This window comes from Delphinus delphis, chromosome 1, assembly GCF_949987515.2.
Source record: "Delphinus delphis chromosome 1, mDelDel1.2, whole genome shotgun sequence".
In the NCBI taxonomy this organism is placed as follows: Eukaryota; Metazoa; Chordata; class Mammalia; order Artiodactyla; family Delphinidae; genus Delphinus; species Delphinus delphis.
This window is the reverse complement of record NC_082683.1, coordinates 17,746,988-17,766,393: the sequence shown is the minus strand read 5'-3', so window position 1 is coordinate 17,766,393 and position 19,406 is coordinate 17,746,988. Positions and strand designations below refer to the sequence as shown.

The 19,406-nt window shown below is 44.3% G+C and overlaps 2 protein-coding genes across 3 annotated transcripts in view; one reads left to right on the top strand and one right to left on the bottom strand.

Moving 5' to 3' along the window:
* The window catches only part of LUZP1 (leucine zipper protein 1), an 81,435-nt gene extending 64,807 nt beyond the window's left edge, over positions 1–16,628 (top strand). The window contains exons 4-5 of the mRNA XM_060015818.1: positions 7,504–10,682; positions 12,615–16,628. Of these exons, the coding sequence (XP_059871801.1) occupies positions 7,623–10,682; positions 12,615–12,770 (3,216 nt within the window). The 5' untranslated portion in view covers positions 7,504–7,622 and the 3' untranslated portion in view covers positions 12,771–16,628. The remainder of the gene's footprint in view (positions 1–7,503; positions 10,683–12,614) is intronic.
* A 1,493-nt stretch (positions 16,629–18,121) lies between these two features.
* KDM1A (lysine demethylase 1A) overlaps positions 18,122–19,406 on the bottom strand; it is a 64,213-nt gene continuing 62,928 nt past the window's right edge. The window contains exon 20 of one of the 2 annotated variants that reach the window (XM_060015794.1): positions 18,122–18,807. In XM_060015794.1, coding sequence (XP_059871777.1) covers positions 18,622–18,807 — 186 coding nt within the window. In that variant the 3' untranslated portion in view covers positions 18,122–18,621. The remainder of the gene's footprint in view (positions 18,808–19,406) is intronic. The other variant, XM_060015804.1, reaches the window with a different exon arrangement.

Genomic DNA, 19,406 nt, shown 5'->3' with positions numbered 1-19,406 from the left:
GAAGGATGTAAGGTCTGTGTCGATATTGATAGTTTTGCACGTGAATGTCCAATTTGTTCTAGCACCATTTGTTGAAAAGACTGTCTTTCTGTTGTATTGCCCTTGCTTCTTTGTCAGAGATCAGGTGACCATATTTCTGTGGGTCTGTTTCTGGGCTCTCTGTTCTGTTCCATTAATCTATTTGTCTTTTCTCTCACCAGTAGCACACAGTCTTGAATATTGCAGCTTTTTATAGTGAGTCTTGAAGTTGGGTAGCATCAGTTCTCCAACTCTGTTGTTCTCCTTCAATATGGCATTGGCTGTACTGGGTCTTTTGCCTCTCCATGCAAATTTTAGAATCCATTTGGCTATATCCACAAAATAACTTGCTGGGATTTTGACTGAGATTGCATTGAATCTAGAGGTCAAATTGGGAAGAACTGAGTTTGGATAATATTGAGTGTTAGAATCCATGAACATGGAATATCTTTTTATTTATTTAGTTCTTCATCAGAGTTTTGTGGTTTTCTTCATATAGATCTTGTACATATTGTGCGATTTATACCTGTGTATTTCATTTTAGGAGGTGCTAATACAAAGGGTATTGTGTTTTCAATTTTGAATTCCACGTGTTCATTGCTGGTATATACAGGAAATTGATTGACTTTTGTATGTTAACCTTATATCCTGCAACCTTGCTATAGTTATAATTGCTTATTAGTTCCAGTTTTTTTGTTGATTCATTTAGATTTTCTACATAAGACAGTCATATCATCTGTGAACAAAGACAGTTTTATTTCTTCTTTCCCAATCAGTATACCTTTTCTTCTCTTTTCCTGTCTTACTGTGTTAGCTAGGACTTCAGTAAATTTTGAGAAGCTGTGATAGGAGGGGACATCCTTGCCTCGTTCTTGATCTTAGCGAGAAAGCTTTGGACTTCCCACAATTAGGTATGATGTTATCTGTAGGGTTTTTTGTAGATGTGAGGAAGTTCCCCTCTGTTCCTACTTTGCTGAGAGTTTTTATTATGAATGGGTATTGAATTTTGTCAAGTGCTTTTTTGCATCTATTAATATGATCATGTGATTTTTCTTCTTTAACCTGTCAGTGTGGTGGATTTCATTTATTGATTTTTGAATACTGAACCAGCCCTGCATACCTGGGACAAATCACGCTTAGTTGTGGTGTATAATTATTTTTATACAGTGTTGGATTTCATTTACTAATATTTCATTAAGGATTTTTGTATCTGTGTTCATGAGAGATATTGGGCTGTAGTTTTCTTTTCTTGTAATGTCTTTGCTTTTGTTGTTAATGTAATGCTGGCATCAAAGGACAAGTTAGGAAGTATTCCCTTTGCTTCTCTTTTTGGAAGAGGTTGTAGATACTTGGTATAATTTCTTGGTATAATTTCAGCAGTGAAATGATGGGCCTGGTGCTTTCTGTTTTGCAAGGTTATTAAATATCGATTCAATTTATTTAATAGATACAGGTCTATTGTGTTTTTCTTCTTGTGTGAGTTTTGGTAGATTGTGTCTTTCAAGAAATTGATTTCATCTAAGCTATCAAGTTTGTGTGCATAGAGTTATGCATAATATTCCTTTATTATCCTTTTAGGGTCCATGGGATCTGTAGTGATGTCCCTCTTTCATTTCTTTTTTTAAAAAAATATTTATTTATTTGGTTGTGCCAGGTCTTAGCTGTGGCAGGTAGGCTCCTTAGTTGCGGCAGGTGGGCTCCTTAGTTGTGGCATGCGAACTCTTAGTTGCGGCATGCATGTGGGATCTAGTTCCCTGACCAGGGATCAAACCTGGGCCCCCTGCATTGGGTTATTAGTAATTTGTGTTTTCTTTCTTTTTTTTCTTAGTTAGCCTGGCAAGAGGCTGATTGATTTTATTGATATTTTCAAAGAACCAGCTTTTGGTTTCATTGATTTTTTTTCTCTATTGATTTTCTGTTTTCAGTTTTATTGATTTCTACTCTAATTTTTATTATTTCTTTTCTTCAGCTTACTCTGGTTTTAATTTGCTCTTCTTTTTTCTAGTTCCCTAAGATAGGAGTTTATTGATTGTAGATCTTCATTCTTTACTAATATATTCATTCAGTGCTATAAATTTGCCTCTAAGCATTGCATTTGCTACACCCCACAACTTTTGATAAAGTTGTATTTCGTTTTCATTTGGTTCAAAATACTCAAAACATTTCTCTTGAGATTTCTTCTTTGACCCATGTCAAAGAAGTGTGTTGTTTAATCTCCACATATTTTGGAATTCCAGCTATCTTTCTGGTACTGATTTCTAGTTCCATTCCACTGTGGTCTGGGAGTAGACATTGTATAGTTTCTTTTAAACTTGTTTGGGTGTGTTTTATGACCCAGAATGTAGTCTGTCTTGGTGAATGTTACATGTGAACTTGAGAAGAATGTTTATTTTGTTGTTGGATGAAATAGTCTATAGATGTCCATTATATCCAGTTGATTGATGGTGTTGCTGAGTTCAGCTATGTCCTTACTGATTTTCTGCCTGCTGGATCTGTCCATTTATCACAGAGAGGTGTTGAACTCTCCAACCATAGTAATTGATTTATCTATTTCTCCTTGCAGTTCAATCAGTTTTTGCCTCACATATTTTGATGCACATACACATTAAGGACTATTGTCTTCTTGGAGAATTGACCCCTTTATCATTATGTTATATCCCCCTTTCCCCTTGATAACATTCCTTGTTCTAAAATCTGCTATCTGAAATTAATGTAGCTACTCCAGCTTTCTTTTTTTTTTTTTTTTTTTTTTTTTGGCGGTACGCGGGCCTCTCACTGTTGTGGCCTCTCCTGTTGCGGAGCACAGGCTCCGGACGCGCAGGCTCAGCGGCCACGGCTCACGGGCCCAGCTGCTCCGCAGCATGTGGGATCTTCCCGGTCCGGGGCACGAACCCGTAGTCCCCTGCATCGGCAGGCGGACTCTCAACCACTGCGCCACCAGGGAAGCCCTCCAGCTTTCTTTTGATTAGTGTTAGATGGTATATCTTTCTTGATCCTTTTACTTTTAATCTATATATGTCTTTATTAAAATTTAAAGTGGGTTTTTAAAAAAAAATTTATTTATTTATTTTTGGCTGCATTGGGTCTTCGTTGCTGCACCTGGGCTTTCTCTAGTCGTGTGAGTGGGGGCTACTCTTCACCGTGGTGCGCAGGCTTCTCACTGTGGTGGCTTCTCTTATTGCGGAGCATGGGCTGTAGGCGTGTGGGCTTCAGTAGGTGTGGCATTATTGCTATTATTATTTTGAAAAATTATCTGTTAGATAAATTAAGAATAGGAACAATTAAAAATTTTATTTTACTGGACTTATTCCTTCTCTAATGCTCGTCCTTTTTTTTTTAAGTGTTCTGAGTTTTTGACCTATATCATTTTCCTTCTTACTGAAGAACTTCTTTTAACATTTTTTGTAAGGTGGGTCAACTGGCAACAGGTCCCCTCAAGTTTTATTTGTCCTAGAAAGTCTTTACTTCTCCTTCACTTTCGGAATTGACTTTTTTTAAATTTATTTTTTATTTTTGGCTGGGTTGGGTCTTAGTTGCAGCATGCGGGATCTTCGTTGTGGCATGTGGGATCTTTTGTTGTGGTGCATGGCTTCTCTCTAGTTGTGGTGCATGGGTTTTCTCTTTCTAGTTGTGGTGCACAGGCTCCAGAGCGCATGGGCTCTGCAGTTGTGGCATGTGAGCTCCAGAGTGCATGGGCTCTGTAGTTTGCAGCACGTAGGCCCTCTAGTTGAGGCACACGGGCTCAGTAGTTGTGGCGCATGGGCTTAGTTGCCCTGTGGCATGTGGGATCTTAGTTCCCAACCAGGGATCAAACCCGCATCTCCTGCATTGGAAGGTGGATTCTTTACCACCGGACCACCAGGGAAGTCCCTCTCCTTCACTTTTGAAGGGTAATTTTGTAGGGTACAGCAGTCTACATTGGTGGTGTTTTTCTCTCAACATTTAAAATATTTCACTCTACTGTCTTGTCACTTGCATGATTTCTGAGAAGTCAGATGCTAATTCTTATCTTTGTTCCTCTGTAGGTAAGGTGTTTATTCCTCTGGGTTCTTTCAGGATTTTTCCTTTATCTTTGATTTTCTGTAGTGTGAATATGATATGCCTTGGTGTTTTCGTTTTTAGCATTTATCCTGCTTGGTCTTCTGAGCTTCCTGAATCTGTGGTTTGGTGCTGACATTAATTTGGGGAAATTCTGTCATTATTGCTTCAAATTTTTCTTCTCTTTCTTTCTTCTTCTGGTATTCCCGTTACACATGTGTTACACTTCTGGTAGTTACCCCACACTTCTTGTAGTTATCCCACACTTCTTGTAGTTATCCCACACTTCTTGGATATTCTGTTCCATTGTTTTGCAGTCATTCTTTCTCTTTGCTTTTCAGGTTTAGAAGTTTCTACTGACATATCCTCAAGCTCTGAGATTCTTTACCAGCTGTGTCTAGTTTACTAATGAGACAAAGGCATTTTTCATTTCTGTTGGTGTTTTTGATCTCTAACGTTTCTTTTTGATTCTTTTCTGTAATTTCTATTTCTTTTCTTACATTACCCATATGACCTTGCATGTTGTCTAATTTTTCCATTAGAGTCTTTAGCATATTAATCATAGTCATTTTGAATTTCTATCTGAATTCTAACAGCTCTTCCATATCTGAGTCTGGTTCTGATGCTTGCTCTGTTTCTTTAAACTGTGTTTTTGTTTTAGTATGCCTTGTAATTTTTTATTGAAAGCTGGACATGATGTCCTGGGTAAAAATAACTTAGGCAAGTAGGCCTTTAGTGATGTTGTGGTATAGCGTTGGGGAAGGGGAAGTATCCTGTTGTCCCATGATCAGGTCTCAGTTTTTTAGTAAGCCTGGGCCCCTGGGCTATGAATTTCACAAGTGCTTCTCAATGTCAGGTCCTACGTGCCACCCCTCTCCCTACCCCATCCCCTAGGTGGTACAGGATGGCTGGAGTTGGGCATATTCCTTCCACCATGTAGAAAGTTAGAGCTGGCTGGAGTTGGGTATTTTCCTTCCCCCAGGTTAGTTAGGCTCGGATAAGACTCTAATAGGTTAGACCCTGGTTTCAAAATGGTTAATTTACCTTCCTCCAGCTGGAAGCATGAGGGGATTTTTTCCCATCTTCACTGTGGGAACCTGGTACAGCTCCTGGAGGTAAAGCTCACAAAATGTGGTGCATCCCCCACCTAAGACTGAGACACCCTCTATTGTTTTTGACTCCCAAAGTTGTCCACCCTGAGCCTCGAGAAGTTTGTCAGTTGCAGTTTAGGTTTTCCTACCCTGGTATTAGTTCCTGTGGAGGTTTCTACTCCTGCATTTCTGCTCTGGTAAATTGTGTTCTCTGTATCCACTTGTCTGTTTAACTTTGGGGGAAGCAGTTTTCTCTGTAACCTCAGTTCTCTGATGGATCTAAGAAGAGTTGTTGATTTTGTTTGTTCAGCTTTTTACTTGTTAGGAAGAAGTGATGACTTTAGAAGCTCCTTACATGCTGGACCAGAAACTGAAAGTATACCCTACCATCTCTATGTATTTTACTTCTTTTGTGCCTTAACGTTTTTAAAAATTATTTTTTATTTTGGCAAAAAATGCATAACATAAAATGTATCATCTTAACCGTTTTTAAATGTACACTTTTTTAGTAGTGTTAAGTATATATACACACTGTTGTCCAACCAATCTCTGGAACATTTTTTATCTTGCAGAACTGAAAGATAAAAATGGTTCTATACCCATTGAACAACAAGTCCCTATTTCCTCTTTCCCTCAGCTTCTGGCCATCACCATTCTACTTTGTTTCTATGAATTTGACTATTCCAGGTACCTCGTATAAGTGAAATCATATAGTATTTGTCTTTTGTGACTGGATTATTTCACTTAGTATAACGTCCTCAAGGTGCATCCATGTTGAAGCGTCAGAATTTCCTTCCTTTTTAAGATTGAATAACATTTCATTGTATGTGTAAACCACATTTTGTGTATCCATTCATCCACTGATGGACATTTAGGTTGCTTCCACCTTTTGGCTCTTGTGAAAATGCTGCTATGAACATAGGTATGGGGACTTCCCTGGCGGTCCAGTGGTTAGGACTCTGCGCTTCCACTGCAAGGGGCCTGGGTTTGATCCCTGGTTGGGGAAGTAAGATCCCGCAAGCTGCACAGTGTGGCCAAAAGAAAAATTAAAAAAAAACAGGTGTGCAAACATCCCTCTGAGATCATTCTTTCATTTTTTGCATATATATCCAGAAGTGGAATTGCTGGATCATATGATAATTAGTTTTTAATTTTTTGAGGAACCACCATCATGTTTTTCCATAGTAGTTATAGCATTTTCCCACCAACAGTGTACAAAGGTTCCAGTTCTCCACATCTGTACACTTTTTGTTTTTTGATAGTAGTCGTCCTTGGATATCATCTTTGGAGAAATGTCTATTCAAGTCCTTTTCCCATTTTTAAATCAGGTTCTTTTTCGCTGTTAAGTTGTAGAAGTTCTTTATATATTCTGCTTATTAATGCCTTATCAGATATACGATTAATATCTATTCTTAACAAGGTCTAAAGTTAGTTATAATAACACTATCCTCTTCGCAAAGAATATAACATTCTAAGAACACTTGAATTCTGATTTCTGTCTTTATGATTTACATGTTATTATTGTTTAGTGTTTCAGTTCCACTTTGGGGAGAAGGAGCAGGATAAAACCAATCCCTAATTGATTTTTATTGTTTAACTGAATCAATCAGTGCTTGTCTGGGTTAATTTCTTTTCCTTCTTGCATCTAATGCCTTCTTTAAATGATCAGTTTCTGTATTCTGAAGTACGTCTATCAATAGTTTTTTCAGTGATAAACACTTAAATTTTTATTTTCCTTTTATTTTTTCTTGAAGTGTTTCTGACTAATTATATCTCTCTTTCATAGTTTCTCTTGGTATTTACTTCTAGGAGATTTACTTCTAGGTTAGTTATTTTCTCTTAGAACTTTTAAAGATGTTATATCATGTCTTTTTGTTTTGTTTTGTTATCATGTCTTTTATCTTCTTGATGTCCACTTAAAAGTTTCTGCTGAGAATCCAGTTCAGTTGTTATTTCTTCATAGACTATTTGCTCCCCCCCACCCCTTACTGCTTTTAAAATACCTTGTGGTATTCTGCTGTATCCTTATGATGCTTCTAGGTGCAGATTTTATTTTTATCCTTCTTGGGTTGGACTTTGCTTCCTGAATATCGAACAGTTGGTCATGTAAATGAGGCATTTTTGTGTCTTTTTGCCATGCTGCCATTGGTGGCATTCTTCATTAGGGTGAAACTAGGCATCAGCCATAAAGAACCAGTGTTTTCTTGCAGGTTTAGTCAAATTCAGTCATTCAACAAATTTCAACACCTGCCATGTTCTAGGCACAAGAATTACATATGGGAACTCTTTACAACTGGGAGTTGAAGTAGAGGTTTTAGATTTGCTGCCTGACATGCTTTCTGCTTTTCTTCTGTAGACTGATAATGGTCTCGAGCTGCCAAAGAAGGTTGTGGATGCCAAGAGAAAGGTAACCGTTTCTCATCCCCTCGAGTGGAACTGGGTGCCTCTAGGAGCCCACATTGGCTGGCAGTAGACATGGCTGAATTTACAAGCTACAAGGATACTGCTTCCAGCCGCCACCTGCGGTTTAAGTTACAGAGTCTAAGCCGCCGTCTTGATGAGTTGGAGGAAGCCACAAAAAACCTCCAGAAAGCAGAGGATGAGCTCCTGGATCTCCAGGACAAGGTGATTCAGGCGGAAGGCAGCAACTCCAGCATGTTGGCTGAGATTGAAGTGCTGCGTCAGCGAGTGCTGAGAATCGAAGGCAAAGATGAGGAAATTAAGAGAGCAGAGGATCTCTGTCAGCAGATGAAGGAGAAACTTGAGGAGGAGGAAAACCTCACCCGGGAGCTAAAATCTGAGATTGAGCGGCTTCAGAAACGAATGGCTGAACTGGAGAAGCTAGAGGAGGCCTTTAGCAGGAGTAAGAATGACTGTACCCAACTGTGTTTGAGCCTGAATGAGGAGAGAAACCTGACAAAGAAAATCTCCTCTGAGCTGGAAATGCTCAGGGTCAAAGTGAAAGAACTAGAATCTTCTGAGGACCGGCTGGATAAAACTGAGCAGAGTTTAGTGTCAGAGTTAGAAAAGCTGAAATCATTAACTCTGACCTTTGTAAGTGAGAGAAAATACTTGAATGAAAAGGAGAAAGAAAACGAGAAACTGATAAAAGAGCTCACTCAAAAATTGGAGCAGAACAAAAAAATGAACCGAGATTATACAAGGAATGCTTCTAACCTTCTGGAAAGGAATGACCTACGAATTGAGGATGGTATCTCTTCCACACTGCCGTCCAAAGAATCAAGAAGGAAGGGAACTCTGGACTATCTAAAGCAGGTAGAGAATGAAACAAGAAACAAATCAGAAAATGAAAAGAACCGAAATCAGGAAGACAACAAAGTAAAAGACCTTAACCAAGAGATTGAGAAACTTAAGACACAAATCAAGCATTTTGAATCTTTGGAGGAAGAGCTTAAGAAAATGAGGGCCAAAAATAATGACCTTCAGGATAATTACTTAAGTGAACAAAATAAAAACAAACTCTTAGCCAGCCAGCTGGAGGAGATAAAGCTACAAATCAAGAAACAGAAAGAATTAGAGAACGGGGAGGTAGAAGGGGAAGATGCTTTCCTGTCCAGCAAAGGCAGGCATGAGAGGACTAAGTTTAGAGCGCATGGGAATGAGGCACCTGTGTCCAAGCAGACACCCCGGGAACTGTCCCCTCAGCATAAGCGGGAAAGGCACCGAAACAGGGAATTTGTTCTCAACAATGAAAACTATCCTCTGAGCAACAGGCAGGTTTCCTCTCCCAGCTTTACCAACAGGAGGGCAGCCAAAGCTTCCAACACAGGGGCAGGTGCAGACAGTGGGACTCAGGAGACAAAGAGAACTGAAGATCGATTCGCATCTGGCTCCTCTCAGAGTGAAGGGAAGAAGTCCAGGGAACAGCCGTCAGTGCTTAGCCGCTACCCGCCAGCTGCCCAGGAGCACAATAAAGTTTGGAAGGGCACTCCCAAGCCAGGTACTGAGAGTGGGCTGAAGGGGAAAGTAGAGAAGACGACACGAACATTTAGTGATACCACCCATGGATCTGTTCCCAATGACATATCAGGGAGAGGTGACAAGGCTTCTGACACCTCCACCGAGGCCCTCTTTGGCAAGAGGGGGCAGGTGCCTGGCAATGGAAGTCAAATAACTCAGGCTGCAGACTCTGGCAGTTCTAAGGCCGTGGGAGCTCTGGCAACATCTAGAAGATCTTCCTCAGAAGGGCTCTCTAAGGGGAAAAAGGCTGCCAACGGCCCAGAGGCTGATACCAGTTTCCCAAATTCCAAGGCTCCACCTTTATCAAAGTATCCTTATAGCTCCAGAAGCCAAGAGAACATCCTTCAGGGCTTTTCAACCCCCAGTAAAGAAGGAGTTGATCAACCCATAGCAGTTGTGATGGAAGACAGTAGTCAGCATGAGGCCCTGAGATGTCGAGTCATCAAATCCAGTGGCAGAGAGAAGCCAGACTCAGATGATGATATGGACATGGTGTCTCTTGTTACTGCCAAATTGGTAAACACAACCATTACTCCAGAGCCCAAGCAACAGCCCAACTCTAGAGAAAAGGCCAAATCCCGAGGGGGACTTAGAACCTCCCTCTTTGAGAATGATAAAGATGTGGGAACAGAAAATGAATCTGGGAAACCTGTCAGAGCCTCCACCAATGCCGTGGAGCTCCCAGAGGCCAATGGTGCCGGGGTAAAAAGCCAGCGGCCCTTTAGCCCCAGAGAGGCCTTGCGATCTAGAGCCATCATCAAACCTGTCATCATTGATAAGGATGTGAAAAAAGTCATGGGAGGATCTGGAACCGAGGCCACATTGGAAAAACAGAAGTCTACTTCCAAACCAGGGCCAAACAAAGTGACAAGCAGTATAACTATCTACCCCTCTGACAGCAGCAGCCCGAGAGCTGCTCTAGGCGAGGCCCTGCGGGAGAGGCACACATCCACCAGCAACATCCAGGTTGGGCCACCAGAGCTCACGTCGGTTAGTAACCATGTCAGCTCCCCCTTTGAGCTCTCCATTCACAAACATGACATCACCCTGCAGTTCACAGAAGCTGAAAGAATGGGAGATGGGGCCCCGAAGAACAGGCCAGAAACGGTGGTCTCTCGGAGCAGCATTATAATCAAGCCATCCGATCCTGTGGAGAGGAATAGCCATGCACCCACAGCGGAGACAATCAGGTGGAAAAGCCATAGTGGCCCCTTAGAAGTGGGCTCGTCAGATGCCAGACACGTTACTGTGAGAAATGCCTGGAAGAGTAGGCGAGACTTGAACTCTTTAGAAGACCCCCCGACTCGAATAGGTAAAAATGTGGAATCTACCAACACCTACATCCAGAGATCTTCCACAGACTATTCAGACCTTGAACAGCCCAGCTCATACCTTCTTGAGCAGGGCACTCGAAGGGTAGGCAACTCAGGGGATGCCCCCGAGCTCTCCTCCAGAAGGACCCAAAGCAGCCTCACCGTGTCAGAGGTGCTCACTCGTCGGAATCGGGTAGGAGATACTGTCACGGCTGAAGCCTGGAACCACTTGGCAGGCATGGTAAGTCCCACTTCTTTCCCTCTCTCCTGTTCTCCTTCCACTTTCCCCTTTTCTCCTTTACTTTCTTTTTTGTTCCCCTCTGCCCTGGCCTGTGTGACTCAGGATTATGGAGACTGGGGCTGAGAAACACTGAATAGAACTGGGTAGTTCAGAGAACTGTTGAAAATAATGTGGATTTGGCCTTAAAGAAGAATGAAGTACCTTGAAGAAGGTATTTGGCAGAGAGCAGCATGCATTTCCAAAATCTTTTCCCCAATTTGTCTCCTTCATTTTGCCTTCACATATGAAGGCTACAAAAAAGGAGAGAGATGTGGCCTGTGTTCTCTTGGTTTGCCAGGGTCGCCAGAGGAGCTCCCCTTATAGCCCCACAGAGCAGTACCTAGAAGCACAAGAATCAGCTGCAGCTGTTGGGAGGTTCTGGGTTAAAGGAGGAAGCACAGTGGCTTTCTGTAGAGCAGAGATGGAGCCAAGAAAATGAGTTCTTTGGCTGCCTCAGTTTAGGCAGATCTTTGCCAGCTGCTGGCATGTAGGGGCTGAGGAGCGCTGGGGCTTACACTGGGCCTACTTGGATAAGCTTTATGCCCGAGCATCACTTTTTGTCCCAGACACCTATGTAGGCCATTATGTCATCAGTCTGAGGGCAGGGCTGGTTCAGTGTGGCTTGTTACTGGATAGACAAATCTAGAATCTCTCCTTATATGAGTGTCAGAGTGCCAGAACAACATATGAAGGGGAAGCCCCCAGGAGTGTCTTTTAGATGTGAGTCCTGTGATGAAGAAAGATGTTTTTGACCTAGAGATTGTTCCCTTCTTTTATTATTTGTTTAAATACTTATTTTTGGCTGCGCCGGGTCTTAGTTGCGGCACGCGGGATCTTTCGTTGTGGTGTGTGGGCTTCTCTCTAGTTGAGGCGCGCGGGCTCTAGAGCATGCAGGCTTAGTTGCCCCATGGCATGTGGGATCTTAGTTCCCCAACCAGGGATCGAACCTGTGCCTCCTGCATTGGAAGGCGGATTCTTAACCTCTGGACTACCAGGGAAGTCCCTGTTCCTTTCTTTTAAAAGGCAGGTGGTGACTGTGTGTTAAGTTGAAAAGCCCTGAGTCTTTACAGGGTACTTTAAAGCACTTCCCCACCCACTGTCTTATTCAGTCTCTCCAACAGCCCTGGTGTGTGTGGGGGGATATTATCTCTATTTTTTAGATGTAGAAATGGAGGGTCAGCGACACAAAGGGTCTCTTCACCAAGGCCACCCAGGTGAATTACTGGAAGAGCTAAGATTTGAATCCAAGATTCTTGTCTCTAAATCCAATGCTCTTTTTTACCTTGCCAACCAGACTTTCTCACTCATTCTTTGATCTGCATTAGCTGGGGAGGAGCAACAAGAACATTAAAAAGGCAGAATTCTGGTAGAAGAGGAGTGCAGAGAAAGTTGGATGAAGCTAAAACTGTGGATGTCTGAGAAATATAGGGTGAGGGGCACATATGAGATGAGATATGGTAGGAAAGGTATATGTGAGCTTTTTGGTAGTCTGTAGGTGGGAAGTAGGATAAGAGCTGTCCAGCTTCCTTTTCATACTTCCCTGCCTCTCCAGCGAGCAAATGGCTCTGACCCTGAGAGGCCTGCAGCCTGCACGTGCAACACTCCAGTAATGCTGGCCCCTACTTGGAGGTCCCACTCCAGTGGCCCTGTTCCTGGTCCTGTCCCTTTTTAGGGCTCCTGTTCAGCTGTGAGCCTCCCAGTCTACCCTAGGAGCTCTCAGCAGCTTGGAGTTCGTAGGTGGAACTTTGATACTGGTCAGTCCTTTGCAGTTCTGCTGTGGTCGGTCTGCACCACATCTCCCTGTTAGAGAGGGCCATTGGGGTGGGGAGTGACAGTGTCTTATTATTCACTGTATTGTTCTCTGCAGCTGACTTTTGTCATCTGTTGGCACAGGAGGAAGGTGACGACTGCACACTCAGTGTCTACAGGCGACTGCACAACTCCCTCGAAAGGTCTGAACTGTCTGCAAAGCCGGGGCTGCCCGAGCCTGGGCGACCCCGGGCTGAGGAACGGTTACGGCCAAACAGGCCCTGTGCTGAGGAAAACTGAGCCAGCTGGTGAGGTCTGCTGTCTCCTCTGCTCCTGCTTCTCAGCTCTTGCGCCTTCCTGCCCTGTGAAGGAGCCAGGCTAGAAACTAGGCCTTGGCTGGGAGACTGGCAGAGAGCCAGGCTGTGGCTTCTTTTTTGCCAGTTGGCCAGAGGAAATCAGAAACTACAAGCTGGACATGGTCACCCAGGGCCAGCCTTCCCTGATGCATGAGTCTACTCTCCTTGTCCCCGTCCCCCAGGTAGGATGGGCCACTCTGGCCCCCACATGAGGAAAGACATAGAAACCCCTTGTATCCCCGCCACACAACAGCAGCCAAATCTCTTCTCTGCTCCTTGGTGGGTTCTGTGTCATAGGGCAACCCCTTCTGTGGTTAACGTTCTGATTTCTTAGTCTCTTCACCGCATCCAGTTCACTCCTCATTTGCCCCAGGGGCCTGTGCACCCACCAGCCATCAGCTCCATCTAGGGAGTTCCATTTCTTCCCCTGTGGAGTTCCTCAGACTTTTACAGGTTTATGGAACTACCCTTTAGGTTGAAGTTTCTCTGACTGGGCCCCCGGGCTGACCATTGATTGCTGGGGGCAGAGCACACGGGTACCCACCTACTGGAATGACATCACACCCCCCCCCCCCCCACCAACCCCCGGCTCTCTGTTCACCTTCCAAAGGCACCTGGAAGTGCACGAGCCTCATGCATCTCCTTCCCTGGGCACCAACATGCTGCTGGCCTTGCCTGCTCCTCTCCTGTGGCTGGAGACTTCAGGCTGACTTCGTTGTTTTCTCCTTTGGAATGAATACTCCCAGACTAACCTGGGCCTGACCCAGCATACTCTGCCTTCTAGGAAGCGCCAGCACGGGGGAAAGTAGACAGGAAGAAGCAATTTCCCCTTAGTCACTCCACAAAGCAATGGCTCCATGAAAGGCATGGACTTTGTTCCTCCTCCTCATCCCCCGTGGAGGAGGTATCGCACTTTACCAAGCTGATGCATTCCTACAGAAGTGGGCCCATGATTTCTGCAAACCAGCTATCATTATGATGACTTCATTGGAGGAAAGGTAATACGTGCCCATCAAGGGCCCTAGATTCATACAATTCAAAATATAGCAAACCTTTCAGGAAGCCACATAAAGAAAAATTGATTAGATTCCTTATACCAATCACGTGGGGAAAGAACCGTACATTCTTGGCACTGCTTTTTCTAAGCATTCTCTCAGTTCAAAGAAGGGATCCCCTTTCAAAGGCTACCTTTATGAAGCAGACACTGTTCCTTCATAGTGAAAGAGCATTAGAGTGGAAGTCAGGAAAGCTGAATTTTCTTCATGGCTTTGTACTTCCTTGCTATGTGACCTTGGGCAAGTCATTGTCCTCTTGGGGCCTCAGTTTCCCTATGTGTAAAATGAGTTCTTTGAAATGGATGGTCTCTAAGGATCCTAAATCTGGCATTCTAAGATTTTTGTTTCCTCCCTGTGGGGGGTGAGTCTTAATCGTGGAAGGTATTGTCCAAATGGGTTTACATGTGTCCTTCCCATCGCCTTTGTTTTCCTGGGCCTTATTCTTTCCAGTTCCCCATGTTTTAATGTCATGAGGATGAACTCAGAGAAGTTCCCTTGGCCTCACTTTTCCAGTTTATAAAGTGAAAGGGTGAGGTTAGATGGTCTCTGCGGCCCTTTTCAACACCAACCTTGCCCAGTGCCACAAAGCAGGCCACGTGCTTTCCACAGCACAAGGTGTGTATCTCCTGTTCCAGTGCTTCTTGAATCTTCCCTGCCTCCGCTCAGGGTGGGAACCAGCGTTTGCCCCTCCCTTGTCTGCATCAGATTTGGCGATCCTGGAGGAGGCTTGGGGAGCACCTACTTGACTTTCACGGACAGGAGTGTTTTGCTTATACTTCCATTTTCTGGAGTTTTGCCAATCTAAGGGTATTTGTCATGTGGCTTGCCTTTTCTTCACATTGCTGCCTCAGATACTCAAGATGCTGTTTTCAAAATCTCTTCCTGCTGCTTTTCCTGGGTCATTGGCTCAAGGCTGCAACCTCTCACTTGTAGCCTTCCTGCCATTCTTCTTAACTGGTTGTCAACCCTGAGAGTCCAAAGGAAACAGACCCCTGTGGCGGTCAACTGAGGCTATAGGAAATTAGGTCTGTGGTTCGTTGCTGGTGGAAACAGAAGGGCGCCAAACGATGCCTACAAAGATCTCGCCAGTAATTCTTGTCTTTTTGGGCGTTGGGAGCCCTGGATTCTGGTGCTGTAGCTCCTGGTGCCAAAGTCTGGATCTTTCCACATTTTAGCAGCACCAACATCTGCCACCACCCAGAATGCTCTGTGGAAGAGGGGCAGCTATGGTGCCCTTTTGCTGGGGCTGCTATCTTAAAATCTGAGTGCAATAGGGTTTGATTGTAACAGTTATTTCAGGATAAATATTTTGTTTCCTTAATCTGCACACTTTCTAGAGCCGCTGTAAAATAGATTTTATTTTTAAATGTCCTCAGCATTGCAGAAAATATATTTGTAATAGCAGGTGAACGCTAGAGGCTCAGTTCCTCTGGGCTTCAAATAGCTGGCAAGGCTGGCTGTCAAATTCCAAAGTTGGAAGGCCTGTTTCTGAAAAGCAACCTAGGTGTGACCGTCTGGACCCAGGCCTCACCATCAGGGGTCCTGGAGGAAACTTCCAAATGGGAGACCTGGTAGTTGAATAGTTGTCTAATCAAGCCAAATATTCCCTCTGTCCCAGCCAACAAACCCACTTTTATGACCAGCCTCTTCTGCAGCTTGGCTCTAACTCGGAATTTTACTGGCAGGTGTATGGGGTGTGGGAGGGTTCCTAGTAAGGTCTGGGAAGCTGGCACTCCAGAGCTGCTTGCTTGGAGAAAGTAGAGCTGGCTCAGTGCTAGGAGCTGGTCTCCTCCACCTGCCCCCGCCTGTCTGTCACCACTCTGGTACTAGAAACAACCAGAGAAAGCTGCAGGGACGGTGGGCAGAGAAGTTGTGGCTGTTTCTGCTTTTGCGTAGCAAGGAAACAGTTCCCGGGTGGGCCACAGGGATTTGCAGTGGGGCCAAGAATTCCAGCCTCGGCCACAGGCAGGCCTGCACGTGACGCTATCACCCTCGTGGGGTGTGGGAGCGTCTGTGTTGCTCTTGGACTTGCCATCCTGGGGCAGTTTTAGTTCTTTATATTTAGTGAGTTAGTGCCATGTGCTATCGTTTCCCAGTAAAGGAATAGGGACCCTGCCCCTGGGTCCCCAGCTGCCTTTGTTGGTGTGGGTTTATCATTACTCTGACAAGACTGCTTTGGAAGAGCTGCTTTTAGGGATTACCTTTTAAATACCCCAGGGTGGGGAACAACAGGGTTCTCCTCAAAGCCTCACAACCAAGATCATAGGGAAAGGGGCCCTACTTTCCTGCTGCTTCACAGCTCAGAACATGTACTGAATGGAATGTATTTTTAAGAGAATAAAGTCTATTTTTTTTTTTTTTTTTTTGTATTTTAAAGATCGGGAGGGCTAGGGAAGTAGCCCTCAAATAAACTGTTATTACATTATAGGCCCCCTTGCTAGGGGACACATCAGTATCTGTCGGTCCACACCTACTTGCTCAGGCAGGTGCTCTGGTCTCTCCCCTGCCCCTTGGAGTCTAGGTGCAGCAGCTTCTCCTACATTCCAGCTCCAAGCATGGGACCAAGGAGGCCAGACCCTGTCGCTGGAAACCAGGGCGAAGCCATGAGCAGTGACTCAGGGCTCCTTGGGTGCATGTGTATAGTTGAAGCTGCCTGTCTGCATGTATCCTCTGGCTCTAATGCTGTCTGTCTCTGTTGGCTCGGCAGCACAATATGTAACCAATAAAGCTCCCTAGTTTCCATGTGCTTTGTGTGAGTGTGAGTCAGTGATGCCATTTTTCTTGATGTCATCTCTGTGTACAGCTGTTGCTGTGCACTGGTGCAGCTAGTATATTTCATTTACATTTACTGAAAATACTCAGCCAATTACTGATGCCGTAAGGACTGGAAACATAGCTGAGGCTTGGGAAAGGACATTTCCTCGGACTCATGTAACTGGACTTGGAATCATATAGCAGTTATTTTACTTTTAGGCTCTTCTGTCATATCACACACACACACACACAGACACACACACAGACACACACACAGACACACACAGACACACACAGACACACACACACACACACACACACACACACACACACACACACACACACACACACACACACACACACACACACACACACACACACACACACACACACACACACACACACACACCCCACCCCCCGCCCAATCATCTGTGTCGTCTCCCAAGCTGCCTATGTCGTTTATTTAAAAAACAAAAACTCTTCAAAGACCACATACCACTGGATCAGACACCCTAACCTCCTGAGGTAACAATATTCATGGGAAAGCTAGGATTCAAATATAGGTTGTGGTCCAAAGTCAATATACTTTCTACTACACGCTCTTCTCACCTTTACATCATAGTTGCACCACTTGCCCTGATCCTGGTGTGCAAATTTTTCCCATGGTTGTCACTCATTCCAGGATGAGGAAAAAGCCCTCTCCATCTTCATCTTCCAGTCAGACCACCAATGTAATGTCCCTTATATCTTACTAAGAATAAAACCTCATTTAAACTAATTATAGGGAAGAATTGACTAACGGGAGTAAAATCCAACTTCCAGAAGCAGATTATGTACATAACTTACAGTAACATAGTCTGTTTGTTAGGAACCCTTTGGAAGAAAAAGGCACTGTTCCCTTTTTGTAAAAATGTTTTAGTCTTACGTGGCAGAAACGAGTTTGCAAATGTGATTAAGGATTTTGAGGTGGGAGAGAGATCTGGGTCGGCCTTAAATGAAATCACTAGTATCCTTATAAGAGGGAGATAAGATCTGAACTACAGAACAACAGAAGGTGATGATGGAAGCAGGGATTGGAGTAATGTGCTTTTAAGATGGAGGAAGGGGCCACAAGCCAAGGAATACAGTCACTAGAATCTGAAAGAGGCAAGGAAATGGAATCTTCCTTCAGAGTCTGCTATGATAATTTGTTACAGCAGCAATAGAAAATTTCCACTATGTTACCTAAACCCTTGATCTCCTTAAACTTTTATATCAATACCTTGGACAGAAGTGGAAAGTTAGCATATACCCATGGAGGGAATCTAGGGGAATAAAGCCAGGATGGTCTGCCAGAGGCCCACCCAAACTTTGTGTCAAGGCTTGTGTCTTATCTTGAAAATTCATTCAGTTTCCTAATATCCATATGCTTGACCTGCAGCTTCCTACCCCTGGCACACGGTCACCCCACAATCCCAATGGGGAAGTCTAGCCCCACAGACCAGGAAACCCTTTGCTTTTATGGGAACCCCCCTCAATCCTGTCTTCTGACCAGACCAAACCATTTTCTCCTTTATATAAACATCCTCTTTATTTAAACATGGATAAAAACTGGCATTTTCAAAGGAGTAACACCCCTGCCTTATATATAACTCGAAACCTAAGGGGAAACAAAAAGATAAGACTAATTTTCTATGAAGTTTTATTCTCAAAATATAAAAAACCACCACACACAAAGAGACTAAGATGTTCTCTCGCAGCACTTGCTTGCCTCAGTCCTAACGAAGAACACAGACTCCCACACTAATGGACAAGTGCCTCCCTAGCTCTAAGTCACTTAAAGGCGGCAACCTCCTTGGCCACCTGACCACCAGGAGCTCTAGCAGTTGATCTGGAGCCCAGATGCCAGGGTGAGTTTCTCAGTAGAATCTAATATTGCTAGAAGAGCTTTGCTTATGCAGCAAAAGACACAAACACATCGGCCTCTTCCCTTAGAACACATCCATCTCACATGCTCGGGGACTGCTGGGCAGGGACGCTTGGTGTGGCCTGGCGAGGCAGGGTATACATGGCCCCCAAGAACTGGTCTGCAATCCTTCCTGCTTCTCTCAGCCCACTCAGCAGAGCACCATGGACCGTGGCTGGGTAGTTACGGATTGTATGTTCTCCAGCAAAGAAGAGTCGTGGAATAGGCTATTGCAGGAAAAAAAATTAGAGAAAATCAGCAGGCTGCAAATATGCCTTATTGTTGTGTTTGAACTGCCGAATTCCTGTTGGATTTTGAGGGCTCACTACCTGCCCTCTCCACCCCATCACTGGCCCATCATTCTCCCAAAAAGGGTCTCCCTTTATCAGCAGGCATTTTCCTAGAACAAACAGAAGTACAAATGGGGCAATAAAACTCAGCCCAGGGCTTCCCTGGTGGCGCAGTGGTTAAGACTCCACCTGCCGATGCAGTGGTTCGTGCCCCTGGTCCGGGAAGATCCCACGTGCCGCGGAGCGGCTGGGCCTGTGAGCCATGGCCGCTGAGCCTGCGTGTCCGGAGCCCGTGCTCCCCAACGGGAGAGGCCACAACAGTGAGAGGCCCGCGAACCGCAAAAAAACAAAACAAAACAAAAAACTCAGCCCAGCCTTAGTTCTAGGGTGATGCTTAACTGCATCTGTGTTTATTTATCGGTTTAATACCCTAGATCAGGGTATTCTCAGGGATACCCAGTTGTAGAGCTTCCTTTGCCTAATGTATCCCCTACTAGAGGTGTGGTGTTCCCGACTACTCTGAACCAGAGAGAACA